Genomic DNA, 21,435 nt, shown 5'->3' on the forward strand with positions numbered 1-21,435 from the left:
GAGAGCAGTTCCCCAGGGCAAGTTGGGCTGCTTTACTCCAAAGGGGAACGGATGGCAGGCAGGCACCCCCTCCAGATGACCACTGCGTTTTCTTTTTTTTTTGTATGAGACATAGTCTTGCTCTGTTGCCCAGGCTGGAGTGCAGTGGCACGATCTCAGCTCACTGCAACCTCCGCTTCCCGGGTTCAAGCAATTCTCCTGCTTCAGCCTCCCAAGTAGCTGGAACTACAGGTGCACGCCACCACGCCCAGCTAATTTTTGTATTTTTAGTAGATGGGGTTTCACCATGTTGGCCAGGATAGTCTTGATCTCTTGACCTTGTGATCCACCCGCCTTGGCTTCCCAAAATGCTGGGATTACAGGCAAGAGCCACCGCGCCCGGCCAACCACTGTGTTTTCTAAGTGCCCCATCCCCAATTCTGGCTTGTGGTAGTGACGGGTGTATTCCTGGAGACTTTGGGTCCCCAGCACCGATTCTGAAGGCACTGCTGTCCCCCCTGCAGGTACAGCACAGAAGAACACTATCTGTGAGCCAGCTTCCCCAGGGGTCAGCACTGCCTGTGCCAGCCCAGAGAACTGCAAGGACCCCACCAGGTGACTCCCTGCCTCTGTCTGTCTCCTGCCCTTCCCCCAAGCTGACCTTTGGATGAGGCTGCCCTACCCCACAGGATGCCCAGGGTACAGTTGGGCTGGGGGCATAGGTGGGGTTCAGCTCACGGTGTCAGGACTCCTAGGTGCCTCTCTGCCAAGCCCTCAGATCATTTGAGGCCCTAGAGTGTGCCCGGCCCTGCCCTGAGCACACGGGAAACCCAGAAGGCCTAGAAAGCGCAGGCCTTGCTCCCAGGAGCTTACAGTGGGCCTGCCAGAGGCAGTGGACTGAGGCCCAGGACCCTGTCTCTGTGGAAACTGTTATCCCTGAGCACAGGCCTCCCTGGCCTCATTGGCAGAATTGTCAGTCCTGTCTCTGGCTTCTTCCCCAGTGGCACCATCCTCCAGGCCAAGCCCACTCTGGTATCCCCAGCAACCTCTAATGCCAGCACCATGCCTCTAAGCGGGGTCGCCCGCCTCGCCCAGGAAGCTGCTTCTAAATTGACAATGGCTCCCGACGCTCCCTCCTCTGCAGGATGGCCTAGTTCACATCCAGGTAATTTCCCCGTGAAGCTGTGGGTCGTCTCCCTGGGGTGCCTGATTGCTGGCTGGCCCATGAGTGGGGGTGTTTGAGGCAGGTGGGCACTGATCTGTGGTCTCTTCCCGGTGGGTGGAGAAGACAGTGGTAAGGTCTGATGCGGGGCTGAAAGCATCGAGGGCCAAAGGTAGACACAAGAGGGCTCATTCATTTGCCAGCAGTGCAGAGGGCCTGCCATGTGCCAGGCACTGGTGCCCACCTCTCACCTCTATTTCCCTCTATGTTGGTTTGTCAGAGGGAAATGGGCCCCACTCTACTGTTGTGCCACTTGTGATGCAGCTGGCCGGCCTCTGCACACGTCCACCTGATGCCCTTCTAGTCCCCATGGCAAAGGGCCGACCCTCAGTGTCAGGGTCGCCTCACATTGGGGTGCCACTGTCTGGGTCACTACTTGCGGGGGTCTGTCCTGCAGACCTTGACTTAGTGATGGGTGAATAAACTACACTGACAGATATTATGCTTTGCTAGTTGGGCTGAGGGTCTGGCGGCTTACAGACTCCCCAGAGAGTGCTGTAAAGCGATAGCAGCTGCCAACCCTCCTTAGCCAGCGAGACTCGTATTTATTTAGTAAAGTTTAATTGACAGAGGCTTGAGTCAACACCGCTAGAGGTTAAAGATCAAAGCACAGGTTCTGATGCTTAAAGCAAACACCATTAGAGGGTAATATCTTTGGTCTACTTCCTCTTGAGGGGACCGTCTGGCTTAAAGGTTAGTTTTAAGACTACATGAGTAAACAAGCTAGTTAGGTAAACTCCTTCACATACCTTAGCTACCTGCTTTACTAATTAACTAAATGTAAAGGGGATTTAGGCTGCCTTCAGCCAAGAACTATAGAAAAAACCTTTAGGCCTTCTAAAAGGGTTTGAGACTATATTCTACAACTTTCTCTAATATTTTTCCCACCACCCTGAGTTAATTCCCACAAGATAGTCCGTTTTTATTCCTGAATAGCCCTCCGTGGCGTAGATATGCCATGCTCTGTTTATCCAGTTTTTGGGTATTTGGGTTGTTTCTGCCTTTGGCTGTAATGAAGAATGAAAAATACATCCTCGTGTGCATGTGCTTTCCTTTTCTTGGGTTGGATTTGTAGGACTTCTAACAATTTGGGGTTTGAGCTCTTTTCCTACAGTTGTACCTTCTCCTGCCCTGTAGCTTGCCTGCTCATTCTTTCCATGGTGTCTTTTGTTTGTGGGGTATTTTTTTTTTTTTTTTTTTGAGGCAGAGTCTTGCTGTGTCGCCCAGGCTGGAGTGCAGTGGTGCGATCTTGGCTCACTGCAACCTCCGCCTCTTTGATTCAAGCGATTCTCCTGCTTCAGCCTCCCGAGTAGCTGGGGTCACAGGCATGCACCAACATGCCTGGCTAGTATTTTTTTGTAGTTTTAGTGCAGACAGGGTTTCACTATGTTGGCCAGGCTGGTCTCAAACTCCTGACCTCAAGTGATCCACCTGCCTTGGCCTCCCAAAGTCCTAGGATTATAGGTGTGAGCCACTGTGCCCGGCCCACATGGGACTTTAAAAGAGGGAGGCAGGAGAGGCACCCCCCGCCCCACCCAATACCATTCTGAACAGAAGTTATGCTAGTGTGCTGAGCTCTGAGAGAAGCTGTTCCCAAAGTTTTGAGCAGGGGGGTGACAGCACCATGAGACAGGGTTGGGGGAAGCTGTGGCATGGTGGGCTCAGGAGGAACAGTGGGCAGGGGCTGATGGGGGCAGTGAGCGCTCTTCACCCAGCATTCCTGTCCTCTCTGAGCTCAGAACTCCCTCTGAAAGGCTGGACTGAGCTGACGTGCAGAGTTTGGGAGCTGGCCATGGTGAGGGATGGGGGGCTTCAGGGCTGGGTGGGGAGTGAAGGCTTTGCCAAGGCAGCCTGGCCTGCAGCTTCTCCGCTTCTTTCCCCAGGTCTGTCCCCAACACAGCCGTGTCCACAGGGGTCTGGCGACTGTAGGAAGCAGTGTGAACCAGATTACTACCTGGACAAGGCCGGCCACTGCACGGCCTGTGTGAGCTGTTCTCGAGGTGAGAGCCTCATCCCTCTCAGAGTTCCTTTCAGGGAGCACGGGGCAGTCTTGGAGGGAAGGCTGAGACTCTGTGGGTGGAGAAACCCACCTTTGCTTTTGGCTGCTTGGTCCTTGGGAGCCTCAGTTTACCTCTCTGCATTTTTGAACCGTGAACCTCCAGTAGCTTGCCCTATGTCTGTGGGTTTTGATGGGGGTCTCTGCTTTTCAGAGAGCTCCCATCTGCATAGCCTTTCCTTCACAAAAGCATTTGTGAATCACCCGCCTGTTCCAAACTTGGCTCGTTAATGTTTGTAACCACTCTGTGATTCAAGGGTTGTGATCATTCCCGTTGCCTTTTTTTTTTTTTTTTTGATATGAAGTCTCGCTCTGTCGCCAGGCTGGAGTGCAGTGGCGTGATCTTGGCTTACTGCAACCTCTGCCTTCCAAGTTCAAGTGATTCCCCTGCCTCAGCCTCCCGAGTAGCTGGGACTACAGGTGCACACCACCACACCCGGCTAGTTTTTTGTATTTTAGTAGAGACGGGGTTTCACCATATTGACCAGGATGATCTTGATCTCCTGACCTTGTGATCCACTCACCTCGGCCTTCCAAAGTGCTGGGATTACAGGCATGAGCCACCACGCCCGGCCCATTCCCCTTTTACAGAAGAGGAAATGGAGGCTTTGGGAAGTCAGGGAACTTCCAAGGGCTGCAGGCTGGAGTTTGAACCCAGACAAGTGCCACCAGGTTCCAGGTTCTCATCCACCTCACTGGCCGCCTCCATGAGCCGTGTCTTTTTTTTCCCCAGACAGGGTCTCACTCTTTCACCAGGCTGCAGTGCGGTGGTGTGATCATAACTCACTGCAGCTGAGACCTCCCAGGATCAAATGATCCTTTTGCCCCAGTCTCCCAAGTAGCTGGAACTACAGGCGCACACCACCATGCCTGGCTAATTAAAACAAATTTTTTTTGGCCAGGCGCAGTGGCTCACGTCTGTAATCCCAGCACTTTGGGAGCCTGAGGCTGGCAGATCACAAGGTCAGGAGATCGAGACCATCCTGACCAACATGGTGAAACCTCGTCTCTACTAAAAATACAAAAAATTAGCCTGGTGTGGTGGCACATGCCTCTAGTCCCAGCTACTCAGGAGGCTGTGGCAGGGGAATCGCTTGAACCCAGGAGGCAGAGGTTGCAGTGAGCCAAGATTGTGCTACTGCACTCCAGCCCGGGCGACAGAGCGAGACCTCCATCTCAAAAAAAAAAAAAAATTTTTTTTTTTTTTTTTTGTAGAGATAGGGGTCTCGCTCTGTCGCCCAGGCCATTCTTGAAACTCCTGGGCTCAAACGGTCCTCCCACCTCAGCTTCCCAAACTGCTGGGATTACAGGTGTGAGCCGCAGCACCTGGCTTGGGAGCCACTTTGACCAGCACTTACTGAGTGGCCGCTGCACACAATGCAGGATGAGGGTGGGGGGCTTCCCTGTGCCCATCGCAACCTCCCAGCACCAGCAGCGCCCTGAGGGTCACGTGGGCAGGGGGAGTTGCTCAGGCCATGGCTGCTGGGGTTGTTAGAGGCCCCAGCTATTTACAGAGGCCACTGGGAATCCGTGAGTCTGTCTCCTTGTCCAGGGCTTTTGGGCAGCAAAGCAGACCGCAGAGTCTGGGGAGGCCAGAAAGAGCAACAGACCCTCTGTTGACCGGGGAGGTCTCTGTCCTAGTTACTAAGCCTGCATAGCAAATGGTCTTAAAACTTAGTGGTGAAAACAAACCATTCTTTGTACTCACAGATTCTGTGAGTCAGAATTTAGACGGCACTGCGGGGACAGCTTGTCTCCGCTTCACCATGTCTGGGGTCTTAGCTGGAAAGCCTGAAAGCTGGGAATCAGGATCCTCCGAACCCTTATTCCTTCACCTGCCGCGATGTTGGTGTTGGCTCCTGGCTGGGGCCTCGGGTCCTTTCCACGTCGGCTTCTTTACGTCTCACCTGGGGCTTCCTCGTGATCTGGTGGCTGGGTTCTAAAAGTGAGGTCTTTTTCCTTTTTTTGTATTTTTAGTAGAGACAGGGTTTCACCGTGTTGGCCAAACTCCTGGGCTCAAGTGATCCGCCCGCCTCGGCCTCCCAGAGTGTTGGAATTACAGGTGTGCGCCATTGCGTCAGGCCATAAAGGTCTTGAGAGAGAGACACGGGAGGGAAAGCGAGACAGAAACAGAGAGGGAGAGAGAGAAAGAGAGACAAAAAGAGGGAGAGACAAAAGAGAGGGAGAGAGAAAAGAGAGAGAGGAGGGAGAGAGGCGGCAGCCACATCTTTTATGACTAGCCTCAGAAGTCACATGGCAGAGCTTCTACCATTTTCTGTTTGTTGAGGCAGCCACAAATCTCACTTAAGACTCAGGAAAGGAAAACAGTTGTAATTCTTCTTTTTTTTTTTTGAGACGGAGTCTTGCACTGTCGCCCGGGCTGGAGTGCAATGGCATGATCTCAGCTCACTGCGACCTCCACCTCCCAGGTTCAAGCAATTCTCTTGCCTCAGCCTCCTGAGTACCTGGGATTACAGGCACCTGCCATCACACCCAGCTAACTTTTTGTATTTTTAGTAGAAGCGGAGTTGCACTTCTTGACTGGTAAGTGGCAAGGCTCTGGGAGGGCCAGAAACATCACTGTAACCATTTTTTGGGAAAATACAGTCGGCCACAACCACCGTGTGGACCCACAGAGAAAGAAGAGCTGGCTTTGGGCCCCATAATTCCTTTAGCTCTCCTAACTGAAGCCTACGAGGCAGTGGAGTGGAGTGTTAGTAGCTAAGGGCATGAGCTCTAGAACCCGAATGCCGGGGTTCGGATCCCGCCTCTCCCACTTGAGAGCCCAGAAGGCCAAGCAGGTTTCCTAACCTCCCTGTACCTCAATTTTCTCAGCTGCAAAATGGGCATAATGGTATCTGTCTCAGAGAACTGTGTGGGAATTAAATACATGATCGTAGGTTCATCTGGGTAGAGTGAGGAGGCTATAGTCTCACACATACTCAATTATCTTCAGATCTACCCTAATAATAATAATAGCTGCCGTTGTTCCACATGGTTTCATTCATTGCTGAGCTCACGCACACCCTCTGCACGAACTCCCCCAATCCCGCCCAGTTCCCTTGCTCTGGAGGTTGTGAGAAGAGACTGTCCAGCCCTCATCATTGTCATGTTGGATCCTTAAGTATCCTGCTGATTGAGAAATATTCTTTAGGAGAAGTCATTTGCCTAATCTGCTGATTCAGTTATTCTGCTTTACCTCTAAATGGAGCATGGCAAAATATTCCCAAACACATAAAAGTGTATTATTACACTTCTTAGAAATAATACCTCTAGCATTTTATTTTATTTATTATTTATTATTATTTTTTGAGACAGAGTCTTGCTCTGTCACCATGCTGGAGTGCAGTGGTGCGATCTCAGCTCACTGCAACCTCTGCCTCCCAGGTTTAAGTGATTCTTCTGCCTCAGCCTTGCGAGTAGCTGGGATTACAGGTGCGTGCCACCATGGCCAGCTAATTTTTGTATTTTTAGTAGAAACAAGGTTTCACCATGTTGGTCAGGCTGGACTCAATCTCTTGACCTCGTGATCTTCCTGCCTTGGCCTCCCAAAGTGCTGAGATTACAGATGTGAGCCACTGCACCCAGCCAACATTTAATTGTTTGCTTTTGGAGAAAAAAAAATCTTTTTTTTTTTTTTTTGAGATGGAGTTTCACTCTGTCACCCAGGCTGGAGTGCAGTGGTGCAATCTTGGCTCACTGCAACCTCTGCCTCCCGGGTTCAAGCCATTCTCCTGCCTCAGCCTCCTGAGTTGTGGAATTACAAGTGTGTGCCACCATGCCTGGCTAATTTTTGTATTTTTAGTAGAGACGGGGTTTCACCATGTTGGTCAGGCTGGTCTCAAACTCCTGACCTCAAGTGATCCACCCTCCTCGGCCTCCCAAAGTGTTGGGATTACAGGTGTGAGCCACCACACCCAGCCAAAAAATCTTTTTATCATTACAAGTTTCAAACATCGGCTGGGCGCAGTGGCTCACGCCTGTAATCTCAGCACTTTGGGAGGCCGAGGCAGGCGGATCACTTGAGGTCGGGAGTTTGAGACCGGCCTGACCAACATGATGAAACCCCATCTCTACTAAAAATACAAAATTAGCCAGGCGAGGTGGCACATGCCTGTAATCCCAGCTACTCGGGAGGCTAAGGCAGGAGAATTGCTTGGACCCGAGAGGCGAAAGTTGCAGTGAGCTGAGATCTCGCCATTGCACTCCAGCCTGGGCAACAAGAGCGAAACTCTGTCTCAAAAAAAAAAAAAAAAAATTTTCAAACATATTCAGATGTAGAGCGAGTCAGATACGGCTGTGTATCATCACCGAGCTTTAAACTGTTATGGAGTCATGGCCAGTCTCGGCTCCTCTGCACCCGTGCCCACTCACTCCATCCCTGGAGGACTTTCTTTTAACAGCTTTATGGAGAGGTAGTTGTCATATGGCAAAATGCACAAATTAAAGGATGTGATTTGATAAGTTTTGACAAATGCATGCAGCTGAGCAACCAGCCATATCCCCATATCCCCTTGTCACCATTTCCCACCCCCTACTTATGGTCACCATGCAATAGTATGCATTTTGTTTTTTCTTTTTCTTTTTTTTTTTTGAGATGGAGTCTTGCTCTGTTGCCCAGGCTGGAGTGCAGTGGTGTGATCTCAGCTCACTGCAACCTCCGCCTCCCTGGTTCAAGTGATTCTCCTGCCTCAGCCTCCTGAGTAGCTGGGACTACAGGCCCATGCCACCACGCCCGGCTAATTTTTGTATTTTTAGTAGAGATGAGGTTTCACCATGTTGGTCAGGCTGGTCTTGAACTCTCAACCTTGTGATCTACCTGCCTCGGCCTCCCAAAGTGCTGGCGTTACAGGCATGAGCCACTGTACCTGGCAATAGTTTGCATTTTCTAGAAATTCATGTAAATGCAGCATACAGAACGCTCTCCCTTTTGCCTGCCTTCTTTCACCCTGCGTAATTGTTTTGAGCTTGCGAGGAAAGCCGCTTGATGGCAGAGTCAGGCGAGTATTTGTTTTCTTGTTGGATGAACCCTGGACAGCTGCTTCTCTGTCCTTCTGGGGGCTCTCTGGACCCCCTGCTCTTGCCATCCTGATCTTTCCCCATGACCGTCGTCTGTGTCCCTTAGATGACCTCGTGGAGAAGACGCCATGTGCATGGAACTCCTCCCGCGTCTGTGAGTGTCGACCTGGCATGTTCTGTGCCGTGTCAGCCACCAACTCCTGTGCCCGCTGTGTCCCCTACCCGATCTGTGCAGCAGGGATGGTCACCAAGCCCCAGGGTAAGCAGTTCCCACCCCAAGCCTTGACCACAAGGCGATTCTGTGCCCCCACTGCTGAGCCTCTTCCCACCCCCAGCCAGGGGTGGGGGCAAATGATCAGCACCCTCAACTGTTAATTAGGTCAGATTTGGGCTGGGCGCAGTGTCTCATGCCTGTAATTCCAGCACTTTGGGAGGCCGAGGTGGGTGATCACCTGAGGTTGGGAGTTCAAGACCAATCTGACCAACATGGAGAAACCTCATCTCTACTAAAAATATAAAATTACCTGGGCGTGGTGGTGCATGCCTGTAATCCCAGCAACTCAGGAGGCTGAGGCAGGAGAATTGCTTGAACTCGGGAGGCGGAGGTTGGAGTGAGCTGAGATCAGGCCATCACACTCCAGCCTGGGCAACAAGAGCAAAACTCCATCTAAAAAAAACCAAAAATCAGATTAGGTCAGGTTTGGGTTCTGGTTATCCTCTGAGTGGTTAGACGCAGTGAATGAAATGATAAAATCAAATCCAGTTTTAGCATTCTGGTAAGACATTCTGTTGATTAAAAAAAAATTCTTCCTGAAATGATTGGGCTGGTAAGATCTTGCCCTGTTTGCAAGGCTGTTTTATTGACTCAGAGATGAATATCCGGTTTCTGAAGAGGTTTCCAACTCAGGACAGTTGGCTTTACCAGTGTGCAGGAAATTATAAAACACTGACACTTTGGTGTTTTTTTTTTAAGTGCTTTGAGAGATTTCAACAAATTTCCAGGTGGTTGAAAACAGGTGGAAGGGTGGTGACAAAACCAAGTGGAGGGGCTCGGCGCGGTGGCTCACGCCTGTAATCCCAGCACTGTGGGAGGCCGAGGCAGGTGGATCACGAGGTCAGGAGTTCGAGACCAGCCTGGCCAACATGGCGAAACCCTGTCTACTAAAAATACAAAAATTAATCTGGCATGGTGGTAGGCGCCTGTAGTCCCAGCTACTCAGGAGGCTGAGGCAGGAGAATTGCTTGAACCGAGGAGGCAGAGGTTGCAGTGAGCTGAGATTGCACCACTGCATTCCAACCTGGGTGACAGAGCAAGACTGTCAAAAAAAAAAAAACAAAACAAGTGGAGGAAAGGTCACCACGTCACCCCATGTGACTCTGTGAGGGCTGCTGGAGAAGTGAGGGGTGACTTGCTTCTAGGACCTCTAGAGAGTCTCTGGGCTAGGAACAGGCAGACACATGAAGAGCAGGAGGGAAGTGGAAGCTTTTAATCCCCAGTGTTGTCTTTTTTTTTTTTGAGACGGAGTCTCACTCTTGCCCAGCCTGGAGTGCAGTGGCGCAATCTTAGCTCACTGCAATTTCTGCCTCCTGGGTTCCAGCGATTCTCCTGCCTCAGCCTCCTGAGTAGCTGGGATTACAGGCGCCTGCCACCACACCCGGCTAATTTTTGCATTTTTAGTAGAGTCGGGGTTTTGCCATGTTGGCCAGGCTGGTCTAGAACTCCTGACCTCAAGTGATCCACCCGCCTCCACCTCCCAAAGTGCTGGATTACAGCATGAGCCACCGTGCCCGGCCAACAGTCATCTTTTGGAATCAGAACATTGAAGGAATACCTGGGGAAAGCTTGGGCCACCAGTGGCATGTTGTCACTCTGCTCGTAAAGCCCTCTTTATCTGGGTATTTGGAAGGGCACTTGTCGACAGGCTAGCCCCACCTTGTTATCCTGAAATGGAGGCTGCCGGCTCACACTCTCCGTCCATGGGCCCAGGGTTCCCAGGCTGACTTCCTACTCAGGGGAGAGACCCACTGCGAACAAGACATACTAACACAGCAGCAGCAGAAGCCCTCCCTCTCACTGGCTGGAATATTCAGTGCAGTCCTTAGGATTTCATTTTGTTTGTATAAATTTATGGGGTACAAGTGTAATTTTGTTACATGTTTAGATTGGGTGGTAGTGAAGTCAGGGCTTTTAGGGTACCCATCACCCAAATGGATACATTGTACCCAAAGCATACATTGTACCCCTTAAATAATTTCTCATATTTTTAGTAGAATTTTAAATCCCCAGTATTGTCTTTTAATCCCCACCTCTCACCCCCTCACCTCCACCTCTCACCCCCTCACCTCCACCTCTCACCCCCTCACCTCTCACCCCCTCACCTCCACCTCTCACCCCCTCACCTCCACCTCTCACCCCCTCACCTCCACCTCTCACCCCCTCACCTCTCACCCCCTCACCTCCACCTCTCACCCCCTCACCTCCACTTCTCACCCCCTCACCTCTCACCCCCTCACCTCCACCTCTCACCCCCTCACCTCCACTTCTCACCCCCTCACCTCTCACCCCCTCACCTCTCACCCCCTCACCTCTCACCCCCTCACCTCCACTTCTCACCCCCTCACCTCTCACCCCCTCACCTCCACCTCTCAGCCCCTCACCTCTCACCCCCTCACCTCCACCTCTCACCCCCTCACCTCTCACCCCCTCACCTCCACCTCTCACCCCCTCACCCTTCTAAGTCTCGTTGCCTTTTATTCCACTCTCCACCTCCACGTGGACACAGTATTTCACTCCCACTTAGAAGTGAGAACATGCAGTATTTGTCTTTCTGTCTGAATGTTCGCACTTAAGACAATGGCCTTCAGTTCCATTCATGTTGCTGCAAAAGACATGATTCATTCCTTATGATGGCTGAGTAGTATTCCATTGTATATAGAGGTCACATTTATCTATTGGTGGATGCATGGATGCAGCATAACTCTTCTTTTTTTTTTTTTTTTTTTTTTTGAGACAAAGTCTCGCTCTGTTGCCCAGACTGGAGTGCAGTAGCATGGTCTCAGCTCACGGCAACCTCTGCCTCCTGGCTTCAAACAATTCTCCTGTCTCAGCCTCCCAAGTAGCTGGGACTACAGGTGTGCACCACCACGCGTGACTAATTTTTTTATTTTTAGTAGAGATGAGGTTTCACCATACTGGCCAGGCTGGTCTTGAACTCCTGACCTCAGGTGATCCGGCTGCCTTGGCCTCCCAAAGTGTTAGGATTACAGGCATGAGCCCACACCTGGCCAAGCATAACCCTTTTAAAATAAATATGAATCAGCAGTGACTTATAAGGAAAACCAGCCCTACGAAGGAGAATAAAAAGGTATGAAACCAGAAATTCTTACCACACATGAAGCCATGGTAGACCCGGGAGTAGAAGAGAACTTAGCAACATGAAATTTGTGTCTACAGAAAAATTCACGAACTTGTTACATCCATAAGGTGAGCACAGAATGCTATGAAAAAGAACAATGGCCCCAGAACCTAAAATGCAATAATATATATAAAGAAAAAGAACAATGCAGGATCAGAGGACAAGAAACGGCTCTTTCGAAAGTGCTTGTGACCAGCCCATCCGCTCTAGGCTCTCCATTCACCTTTCCATCCCTGCCCTGCCATCAAGGACTGGGCTCCATGCTTGCCAGCAGAGGGCGCTGGAGGGCCATCGCGGGAGGAAGGAGGCTTCTGGCTGCGTTTCCTGCTGCTTGCTCCTGCTGCCTGGGCCTGGTGACCACCTCGATGTGACCAATGCAGACACTGGCATGTGCCAGGTCTCATGTCTGCAAAAGCGTCCTGACTCCCTCTGTGCATCCCCCACCAGCCACAGGTCTTTGGCACCCCAAAGTGCTCCAGGTATCTCCCCCACAGTGACAGCCCAAATTTGTCTATCTGAAGCATAGACTTCAGATCAAAAGGACCTCCCGAGAGCAAAGCAGGATCAGTGGAAGCTCCCCACGCTGCACGTGACAGATGTACCACCGTGTGTTCATCCACCTGCCAGCTGATGGCATTTGGATTGTTTCCCGTTTAGGGCTATTATGAATGAAAGCAGCTGTGAATATTTTTTAAAACATGTACGAATTTATTTTATATCTTTTATTTATCTATTTTTTTTAGCGATAAGGTCTCACTCTGTGTTCCAGGCTGGAGTGCAGTGACATGATCTTGGCTCACTGCAGCCTTGAACTCCTGGGCTCAAGCAATCCTCCCACCTCGGCCTCCCACAGTGCTGAGATTACTGGTGTGAACCACTGTGACTGGCCAATTCTTATACAAGTCTTTGGGTGGATGTATATTTTCATTTCTCATGGGTAAATACCTAGGAGGAGTGGTTGGGTCATTGTGCTGGTCACATAGTTAGAATGTTTCTGAGGACTAGTCAAAGCTGGTTACCTCTGGTCTGATCCAACCCTTTGGTTTTACACCCAGAGAGAAGCTCAGGGCTGAAGCTAGAGCCAGAATGAGGGATCCCAGGGGTCAGCCCTGGGTACTGTCCGCTGGAAGACACCACCCACTCACCTCCTTCTTAGTTCTGAACCTAGAATTTACCCAGCTAAATTACAATCACCCCAGCTGTATTACATTCAAGTTTGAAGGCAGTATTTTCAAAAGGTTCGGAAAGCTTTTCTCCCTATATTCTGTCTTAGGAAGTTATTTGAAGATGTAATTCAGCTAAATGAGGGGGCAAAAAAGAAAAAAACAGGAAGCCATGGAATCTAGAAAGCAGTACATCATCCTAGCAGAGCAAGGAAGGAGAGTCCCAGGATGGTGCGCCGTAGACCAGCTGAGCCTGATCAGAGCAGGAAACGGAAGGAAGGCTCCAAAGAAGTTTTCCTAGGAATGCAAGAGAGAATTGTAGTAAATTTCATTAGTACAGTTGAAAAACCTGAGGATATGGAGAGGGCACACTATCCTTTTATCAACACAAAAAAGAAAAAGAAAGGCAATTGAAAACTCCAGGGAAAAGAAAAAGCTGACAAGAAATATACAGTCCAGATATGAAGATAAAATTTCACCTGATTTTAAGCAATTGCTGGATGTACAAAAAGAGAATCCATTTGGCCTTGATGCTAAGACCATTCTTTAAATGGCCTAAGGATTGAGTATTTGGATTTAAAGAGAAGTATATCCATCTGGTAAATAATATCTTTTTTTTAGTTCTTAAATGGAGGCTAAGAGTAGGCAGATTCCTTTTTTCTCTTCCAATAGGCCCTTACCAGAGAACACAGACCGACTAAGGGCTAGACATTGCCTTCTCCTCACCTCCAAATCCAAAGGAGGAGGAAAAGGGGAGGATCACTAAATCAGGGGGAAGGAAAGTTACAAGTGAGGTATGGTCCATTCAGAGAGGGGATGAGAGGCACCCAAGGGTCTCCCCCTTCTGCACATAGAGGAGGGAGAGCAGATCTGTCGCTGGGTTTCAGCAGGTGTTTCAGTAGCAGCCGAGACCATGGGCCTGTCTAGTTACATCAGGCTGCCTTGGAGAGAGGGCAGGGGGCTCTCTCCTCTTCATGCTAACTGGGAATAGCCACACAGTTAGTGGGTTTGAGCACCAGAGCTCCAATCTCCTCAAAGTAAATGATCACTGAAACCCAGTGACATTTCAAACACTGATTCAAATACTGATTAACAAATATATAGAAACCATCACAACACATGGCATCATCTTCCCCATAGCCTCCAGGCTCCAACTGATTCAGCTAAGAGCCTAGTGACCTTCCTGAAAGAGGAGGATTCCTCAGAACCCTACAATCCAAGAAGGAAATTAATCCTGGCTTCACTTTTTTTGTCTGTTTCAGGGAAACTCTGAGAGGCATTGCGAGAACTTTCTAGAGGGGAGATGTGTGTATGTGTGGGGGGTTGCTTTGTACCACATCAAAAAGGGGTGCTGCCACCAGGGCTGTGGGGGCGGAGAGGTGTAGTGGCTGAGCATAACCCACTTCTAATGTGGGACAAACTTTCCTGCCCCAAAAAAGCAGGAAGCTTTGAAGAGGGTGCCCAGTCCCCAGGGAGGAGGCAGCGCTGGCCCGAGGAGAGTCCTGGGCTGCAACGCGCCGTCTCTGTTTCCTGGCTCTCACTCCAGCCCTGTGGATCTCTCCATCTGTAAAACAAGGTGGCTGGGTCAGACTAGTGGTGGCCAGCTTTGAACTGGCCTTCAAAGACGTTCCCTCTGGCCAGCACAGCGATCCAGCTACCCTTCCTGGGCACTCGAGGAATGAAATTCTATGTTCACACAGAGGCACGCACAAGAATACTCACAGCTGCCTTGTTCGTCATAGTTCAAACGGAAGCAACCCAAATGTCTGTCCACTAGTGAAGGGTATGTAAAGGGTGGTACATCTGTACCACAGGACGCCATTCAGCAACAGAAAGAAACGAACGTGAGTGAATAGTAAAAACAATATGCAACGTGAAGGAAGCCAGACCCCAGAGTACATACTGCATGATTCTGTCGACATGAAATTCAGATACGCTCCTCTATAGTGACAAAGCGGATCAGTGGTCGCCGGATCTGGAGGTAGGGGCAGAGTGAGTGAGGAGGAGCACTAGGGAACCTTCTGGAGGGATGAGAATGTTCTGTATTTATTTTATTTTTTTTGAGACGGAGTAGCTCTGTCGCCAGGCTGGAGTGCAGTAGTGCAATCTTGGCTCACTGCAACCTCTGCCTCCCAGGTTCCAGTGATTCTCCTGCCTCAGCCTCCCGAATAGCTGGGATTACAGGCACATGCAGCCACACCAAGCTGATTTTTGTATTTTTAGTAGAGATGGAGTTTCACCATGTTTGCCAAGATGGTCTCGATCTCCTGACCTAGTGATCTGCCCACCTCGGCCGTCCGAAGTGCAGGGATTACAGGTGTGAGCCAGCGCGCCCGGCCAAGAATGTTCTGTATTTTGATTGGAGTTACAGTTACCTTTATTGGAACTCACGGGGCTGTACACACTTAGGAACATTTTCTTTTTTATTTATTTAAAAATAGAGACAGGGTATTCCTATGTTGTTCAGTCTGGTTTAGAACTCCTGAACTCAAGTGATCTGCCCACTTCAGCCTCCCAAAGTGCTGGGATTACAGGTGGGAGCCACCATACCCTGCCATGGGGATACGTTCTTGTTTATAAATTATGCCTTTGGCTGGGTGCAGTGCTCATGCCTGTAATCCTAGCACTTTGGGAGGCCGAGGTGGGAGGATCATCTGAGGTCAGGAGTTTGGGACCAGCCTGGCCAACATGGTGAAACCCCCATCTCTACTAAAAATACAAAAATTAGCTAGGTGTGTTGACAGGTGCCTTTAATCCCAGCCATTCTGGAGGCTGAGGCAGGAGAATCACTTGAATCTGGAAGGCAGAAGTGGCAGTGAGCCGAGATTGCACCACTGTACCCTAGCATGGGTGACAAAGACTCCATCTCAAAAAATAAAAAAACAAATAATAGTAAATTAATTATGCCTTAACAAAGTTGATTTAAAAGAAAAAAACTTTAAAAATTGAGGCTGTATTTATACATTAGAAGATTTCAGGTTTCCCTTAAGTAAAAGCAAGAGGTCTAGCGTCACTGTCTCACCTTCCTGGGTGACCACAGCTGTCAGAGATGGGCAGTAGCTTCTCCACTTTGTTTTATTTATTTATTTATTTTGCGTCTTGCTCTGTTGCCCAGGCTGGAGGGCAGTGGCATGATCTCAGTTCACTGCAGCCTCCACCTCCCCGGTTCAAACGATTCTCCTGCCTCAGCTTCCTGAGTAGCTGGGATAACAGGTGCGTGCCACCACACCTAGCTAATTTTTGTGTTTTTAGTAGAGATGGGGTTTCACCATGTGGGTTGGCCAGGCTGGTCTTGAACTCCTGAACTCAAGCGATCCTCCTGCTTCAGCCTCCCAAACTGGTGTGATTATAGGTGTGAGCCACTATGCTTGGCCAGCTTCCCCACTTTGATCTTTTGAAACACAAATCTGACTGTTTTACCTCCCAGGGTGCTGCCTCCCTGGAAGCCACCAGTCCCTGCTGGTTAACTCTTTCCTGGACATACCAGCCTCCTTGGCGCTGGTTCTCAGCTGTTACCTCCCCTCTGCAGATATGGCTGAGAGGGACACCACCTTTGAGCCGCCAACCCCGGTGACCCAGCCTGACTGCATCCTTGCCCCAGAGAATGGCGAGACGCCCGCCAGGTGACTCCTCCGCCCTTCTCTCTGTTTGGCTGCTGCAGGAGGGAGCTGTTCCTGCCATGCCCAGGGGATTTCTGGGGGGCAGCTGGGCTGGAGGCAGCTGGGCTGGGGGTGGAGGTGGGGCCTGGGCTACTCTTTTTGGGAATGTGTGCCCATCTCTGAGCTGGCACCACTGGAAAGCCAGAAGACCTCAAAACCCAGTCTCTGCCCTCAAAACGCCTGGCAGAGGCTCGGCACAGAGGATCTAGGGACCCAGGCCCCGGCTGCACAGTCTCCGGGGACAGGGAATGATGCCTGGGCACACAGTTCCCTCTTCCCCTCCCTGTCCCTTCTGCCTTTGCACAGTCTCCAGGGACAGAGAATGATGCCTGAGCACACACTTCCCTCTTCCCCTCCCTGTCCCTCCTGCCTTTGCACAGTCTCCGGGGACAGGGAATGATGCCTGAGCACACACTTCCCTCTTCCCCTCCCTGTCCCTCCTGCCTTGCGCTTCTCCCTGCAGCGCCAGCCTCACCCTGAACTCCCCGGTGGATTCCCAGGCCAGTAAGACGCTGCCCATCCCAACCAGCGCTCCCATCGCTCTCTCCTCCACGGGGAAGCCCATTCTGGATCCAGGTAATGATCCCAGCCCACCCACCCCCATCCCAGCAGGGGCTTCCTCCTGGGGAAATGGGGGCCAGGAGGAGCCAGGAGGGAGCTTCTCCCTTGTGGTGTGGCCTGGGAGGGGGATCAAGGTCAACCCCAGGTTTCTGGCTTCTTGAGTTGGGGCTGTGACTCTGGCACTTGCTAGTGACTATTTTTTTTTTTTTTAAATAGAGTCTCACTCTGTTGCCCAGGCTGGAGTGCAGTGGCACCAATCTTGGCTCACTGCAACCTCCACCTCCTAGGTTCAAGAGATTCTCCTGCCTCAGCCTCCCGAGTAGCTGGGATTAGAGGCACTTGCCACCACTCCTGGCTAATTTTTTGTATTTTTAGTAGAGACAGGGTTTTGCCATGCTGCCCAGGTTGGTGTCAAACTAAACTCCTGAGCTCAGGTGATCCACCCACCTCAGCCTCCCAAAATGCTGGGATTATAGGCGTGAACCACTGCACCTGGCCGCTAGTGACTATCCTTTAATTCTTGTAGGCAGGAATTTTTTGCATAGCTTCATCCTCATGGCCCATAATTGCTACTCAGAAAATAGGTATTTGTTGATTGATTTCATGACGTTGACTAGTTGCTTAGTTCCTTTGAGGCTCAGTTGTCTCATCTGTGGAATGGTAATGGCAGAGAGCATGCAAGATTGTAAGCAGCGTAGCATTGTAGACAGTGCCTGTAAGAGTGCATCTTAGGAAATGATGCCAGGCTTTCATTTTAGGACTTGCAGTTCTAGTGACTGACACGAGGTGGCAGTAGTGCTCAGGCGGTCCTGAAAGCGCGGTCCTGTCTGGCAGCATTGGTACCGGCTGGAAACTTGTTAGGAAAGCAGATGGGCCCCATCCCAGACCTAGAGAATCAGAAGCATTTTAGCAAGGTCTCCAGGGGACTCATATGCACATTAATGTTTGAGAAGCACTTAACTGGCATATACTACTTTTTTTTTTGAGACAGTCTCGCTGTGTCACCAGGCTGGAGTGCAGTGGTGCAATCTCGGCTCACTAAAACCTCTGCCTCCCGAGTTCAAGCGATCCTCCTGCTTCAGCCTCCCGAGTAGCTGGGACTACAGGTGTGCGCCACCACGCCCAGCTAATTTTTATGTTTTTAGTGGAGACGGGGTTTCACCATGTTGGCCAGGCTGGTCTCGATCTCTTGACCTCATGATCCGCCCACCTCAGCCTCCCAGAGTGCTGGGATTACAGGCGTGAGCCACCGCACCCAGCCCATATACTACTTTTTTAACGTCTAAACATAGATTTCAATGAAGTGCAATAACTAGCTCTATGATCTCTGCATGCGACAAAAGGAAAAGAGGAAGCGCGTTTAGTACCAAGGTGTGAAGAAGGAGAACGAGATAGGGGTTAAGAAAGAACGTGGGCCCTGGGATCCACTCGGCCTGGGCTGGGCTGGGCTGGGCTGGGGCTCTTTATTCTTAGGGTGATCGTGGACAAGTTAATGAACCTTCATGAGCCTCAGTTCCCCTCATTTTGAAACTGGAGATAGGGAGGGTGCCTACGGCCTAGGGTTGTGGATCGTTTATCCGGGGAACGCTTGTAGGGGTGTTTTTGTGCAGGGGAGACTCTGCGCCTGACCTCATCACGCAGGTCTGGAGGGTTGGCCAGGAGGGGACTGGGTTCAACCCCTTCCTTCTCCTCACTGCCGGGCCTTCCCCACCCTGACCCGGCCATACCAGCAGCGCTGCCGGAGGCCCATCACACCAGGCCCTTCACAGTCCCCAAATTTTGGTCTTTTGAACCTCAATTCCTCCTACCTTCTGGCCCCTAGATGCCTCCGTTTCTCACCCTCTAGACACAGTTTGCCCTTCTCTCAGCTATGAATAGTTGATCAGCTTCCTGGAACCAGGTGAGGGAGGGCTGGATCAGATACAACCTTGGCTTGGAAAGGACCCGGTGTTATTAGCTATGATGGAATCTGTGTACCAGGGGAAGGAGGCAGTAGTCTGGGGCTGGGACTGTCCTGTGTGGTTATAGCAAAGCAAAGAGTGCAGAGCGTCTCTGTGTTTCAGGGCCGGTGCTCTTCTGGGTGAGCCTGGTGCTGGCCATGGTGGTGGGTGCCAGCGCCTTCCTCCTGTGCCACCGGAGGGCCTGCAGGAATCGAATTCGGCAGAGTAAGTGGCTGTGTCCTTGGGGCCTTGGGGAGGACAGGCTGCTCTCTGCCAGCCTGGCCTGGGTCCTTGCCCTGCCTGCTCCTGTCATCTCAGGCCTCCTCCTCCTGGTGTCGTTTCAGAGCTCCACCTGTGCTACCCGGTCCAGACCTCCCGGCCCAAGCTGGAGCTCGTCGGTGAGTGTGCGGCCATCCAAAGGGGCTGCCCGAGCCAGAGGAGCGAGCATATGGCAGCTCTGGGCCCGGGAAGTGGGCTCAGAGCATGAACTTCTAGCCCAGCCTCGGGGCTCCCTGTCTGTGGCTCCTGTGGCATTCTGTACCTCTGTAGGGATGTCATGCGGGTGAAAACTCACGCGGGTAAAGACTGCAGTGCGGGTGAAGACGGCACTGGGTGTGCCGACCGTGTAGCTCGCCCAGAGCAGCACCGGGATGGATGCTGGAATGAAAGTTTAAAAGTCTATCTTGTCTTTCATTTCTTCCTCCAGTACCCCCAGGGGGCATTCCTGCCAGCCTTCCCTTCCTCTCTACATTCTACCCTCCCTTTCTCCATCTCCCGTCTTCCCGTCTCTTTCCCTTCTCTCTCCCCATCTTCTATCACTTGGCAAGTCATCCCAGGGGCAGGAGGCATCCTGGTTCTGCCACTTACAAGCTGTGTGACCCCAGGCGAGTTACTGAATCACTCTGTGTCTCAGTTTCCTCATCTGGAAAATGCGGATGGCGGAGCCTCCTTCAGAGGCTTGGCCAGCGGGTTCGTGGAGGTCGGGCTGTTAAGTGCATGGTGGAGTGTCTGCCTGCAATTGGTGGCTGCTGCTGTTGACAGGCTGGCCTGGGCCTGGGGCTTTTTCCTTCCTGGAAGCTTCAGGCTTTCCCAAGTCCTGGGTGCTTCTGACCCACTCCCTGGTCCCTGCACTCTGATCCTTGACCAACGTCCGGACCAGCTCTTTCAGGCAGCCCTTGGGAGCTGGGACCTTCCCCACCTGTCCAGGCAAGGGTGTCTAGACAGGGTGTGTCTTCTAGCCCTCACCTGGGGCAGGGGGCTCCAAGCCATCATGTGTCAAGCACCTTTTCTCTCCTGGGCACCCCCTTTAAGGCAGGCTGGGGTCTTCCTCAGCACTGCACAGCATGGATTGAGTGCCTACTGTGTGCTGGGCTCTGATGGGAGAATTGTCTGAGCCTTCCTTTCTGATTGCAAGGTGGGCTCCCATAGAGGGTCTCCTGGACTCCCCCAGTGACAATCTTTGTTCTGCAAGGAGGATACAGGGCTCAGAGAGGTTGACAGCTGGCCCAGGGCCACACAGCCCAACAGTGGCACAGCAAGCCTCAGACACTGGTTCTAGGGGTTTTGGTTTGTAAAGGGCTCAGCCGTGTCCCCTTTTTCTTCCCCCGCCAGCTCTGCCCACCACCACAACGCCCACCCAAGAACCGCGTGCTCAGCCTGAGGCCAGGTCCTGGCCCCGACCCCCGATCTCCCCAGGACCTTTGGAGAGGTCCTTGCAGTAGGTTAGAGACTGTTGTCTTGGGCACAGAAACTCAGTCCACTGAGGCATGTTTTGAATTTGATGAGTTTCACAAGCAAGCACTTGTGGTCCCTGAGCAAGGGGAGTTTTTGTGTTTTGACAGTTTCAAGCCTGTTTCCATGAGCTGTCAGGCTCAGCGTCTCATTGAAACCGGCATTTGCTTTCTTGACATTTTTCTAGTATTAGAATTTCCATTGCCGTCAGTTTATTTTTTTCTTCAAACCTCTGTGAGAGCAGTTTTGTTACAAGAAGACGAAAAGAAAGACAGAAAACACCTTCCCCTAAGAAGCCAGATCTACAAAGCACGGAGCCCCGAGACTCCGTGGTGGACGCCCTGTCTCAGGCCGTTTTTGACCCTCTGGCTTCTGGTGGGCCCTTGGGGTCTGGGTTCCCAGGCCCAGGATGGATGGAACATGAAGCTAAGACAGGCAAGGTCACAGGGCACAGGGCGAGAACGGACCGAGCTGGCCGGATGCCCCTTTCCCTCCCGAGTCGTGGGTGGTTCGCTCATTCATCTGTTCACATGGTCTTCACGGAGCACTTCCTCCGAGCAGGCCCTGTGCTGGGCCCAGAAACTGTTCTCCGCAAGCTTTTAGACTAATTCAGACTGCATGCAGAGGCCAAAGGCAGGCAGGATGGGAGTGTGTGCCCCTTGGCTTCCCACATCCCAGACCTGGGGCAG

The 21,435-nt window shown here is 51.4% G+C and overlaps 1 protein-coding gene across 2 annotated transcripts in view; it reads left to right on the forward strand.

The window, feature by feature from the left end:
- TNFRSF8 (TNF receptor superfamily member 8) overlaps positions 1 to 21,435 on the forward strand; it is a 55,442-nt gene that overhangs the window by 22,431 nt on the left and 11,576 nt on the right. For both annotated transcript variants that reach the window (XM_064363726.1, XM_064363725.1), the window contains 8 exons: positions 504 to 594; positions 981 to 1,144; positions 3,085 to 3,201; positions 8,383 to 8,535; positions 16,385 to 16,478; positions 16,978 to 17,090; positions 19,139 to 19,240; positions 19,360 to 19,413. In XM_064363726.1, coding sequence (XP_064219796.1) covers positions 504 to 594; positions 981 to 1,144; positions 3,085 to 3,201; positions 8,383 to 8,535; positions 16,385 to 16,478; positions 16,978 to 17,090; positions 19,139 to 19,240; positions 19,360 to 19,413 — 888 coding nt within the window. The remainder of the gene's footprint in view (positions 1 to 503; positions 595 to 980; positions 1,145 to 3,084; positions 3,202 to 8,382; positions 8,536 to 16,384; positions 16,479 to 16,977; positions 17,091 to 19,138; positions 19,241 to 19,359; positions 19,414 to 21,435) is intronic.

Source organism: Aotus nancymaae, unplaced genomic scaffold (assembly GCF_030222135.1).
Source record: "Aotus nancymaae isolate 86718 unplaced genomic scaffold, 86718_ANA_hifiasm-v0.15.2.pri h1tg000053l, whole genome shotgun sequence".
Lineage (NCBI taxonomy): Eukaryota > Metazoa > Chordata > Mammalia > Primates > Aotidae > Aotus > Aotus nancymaae.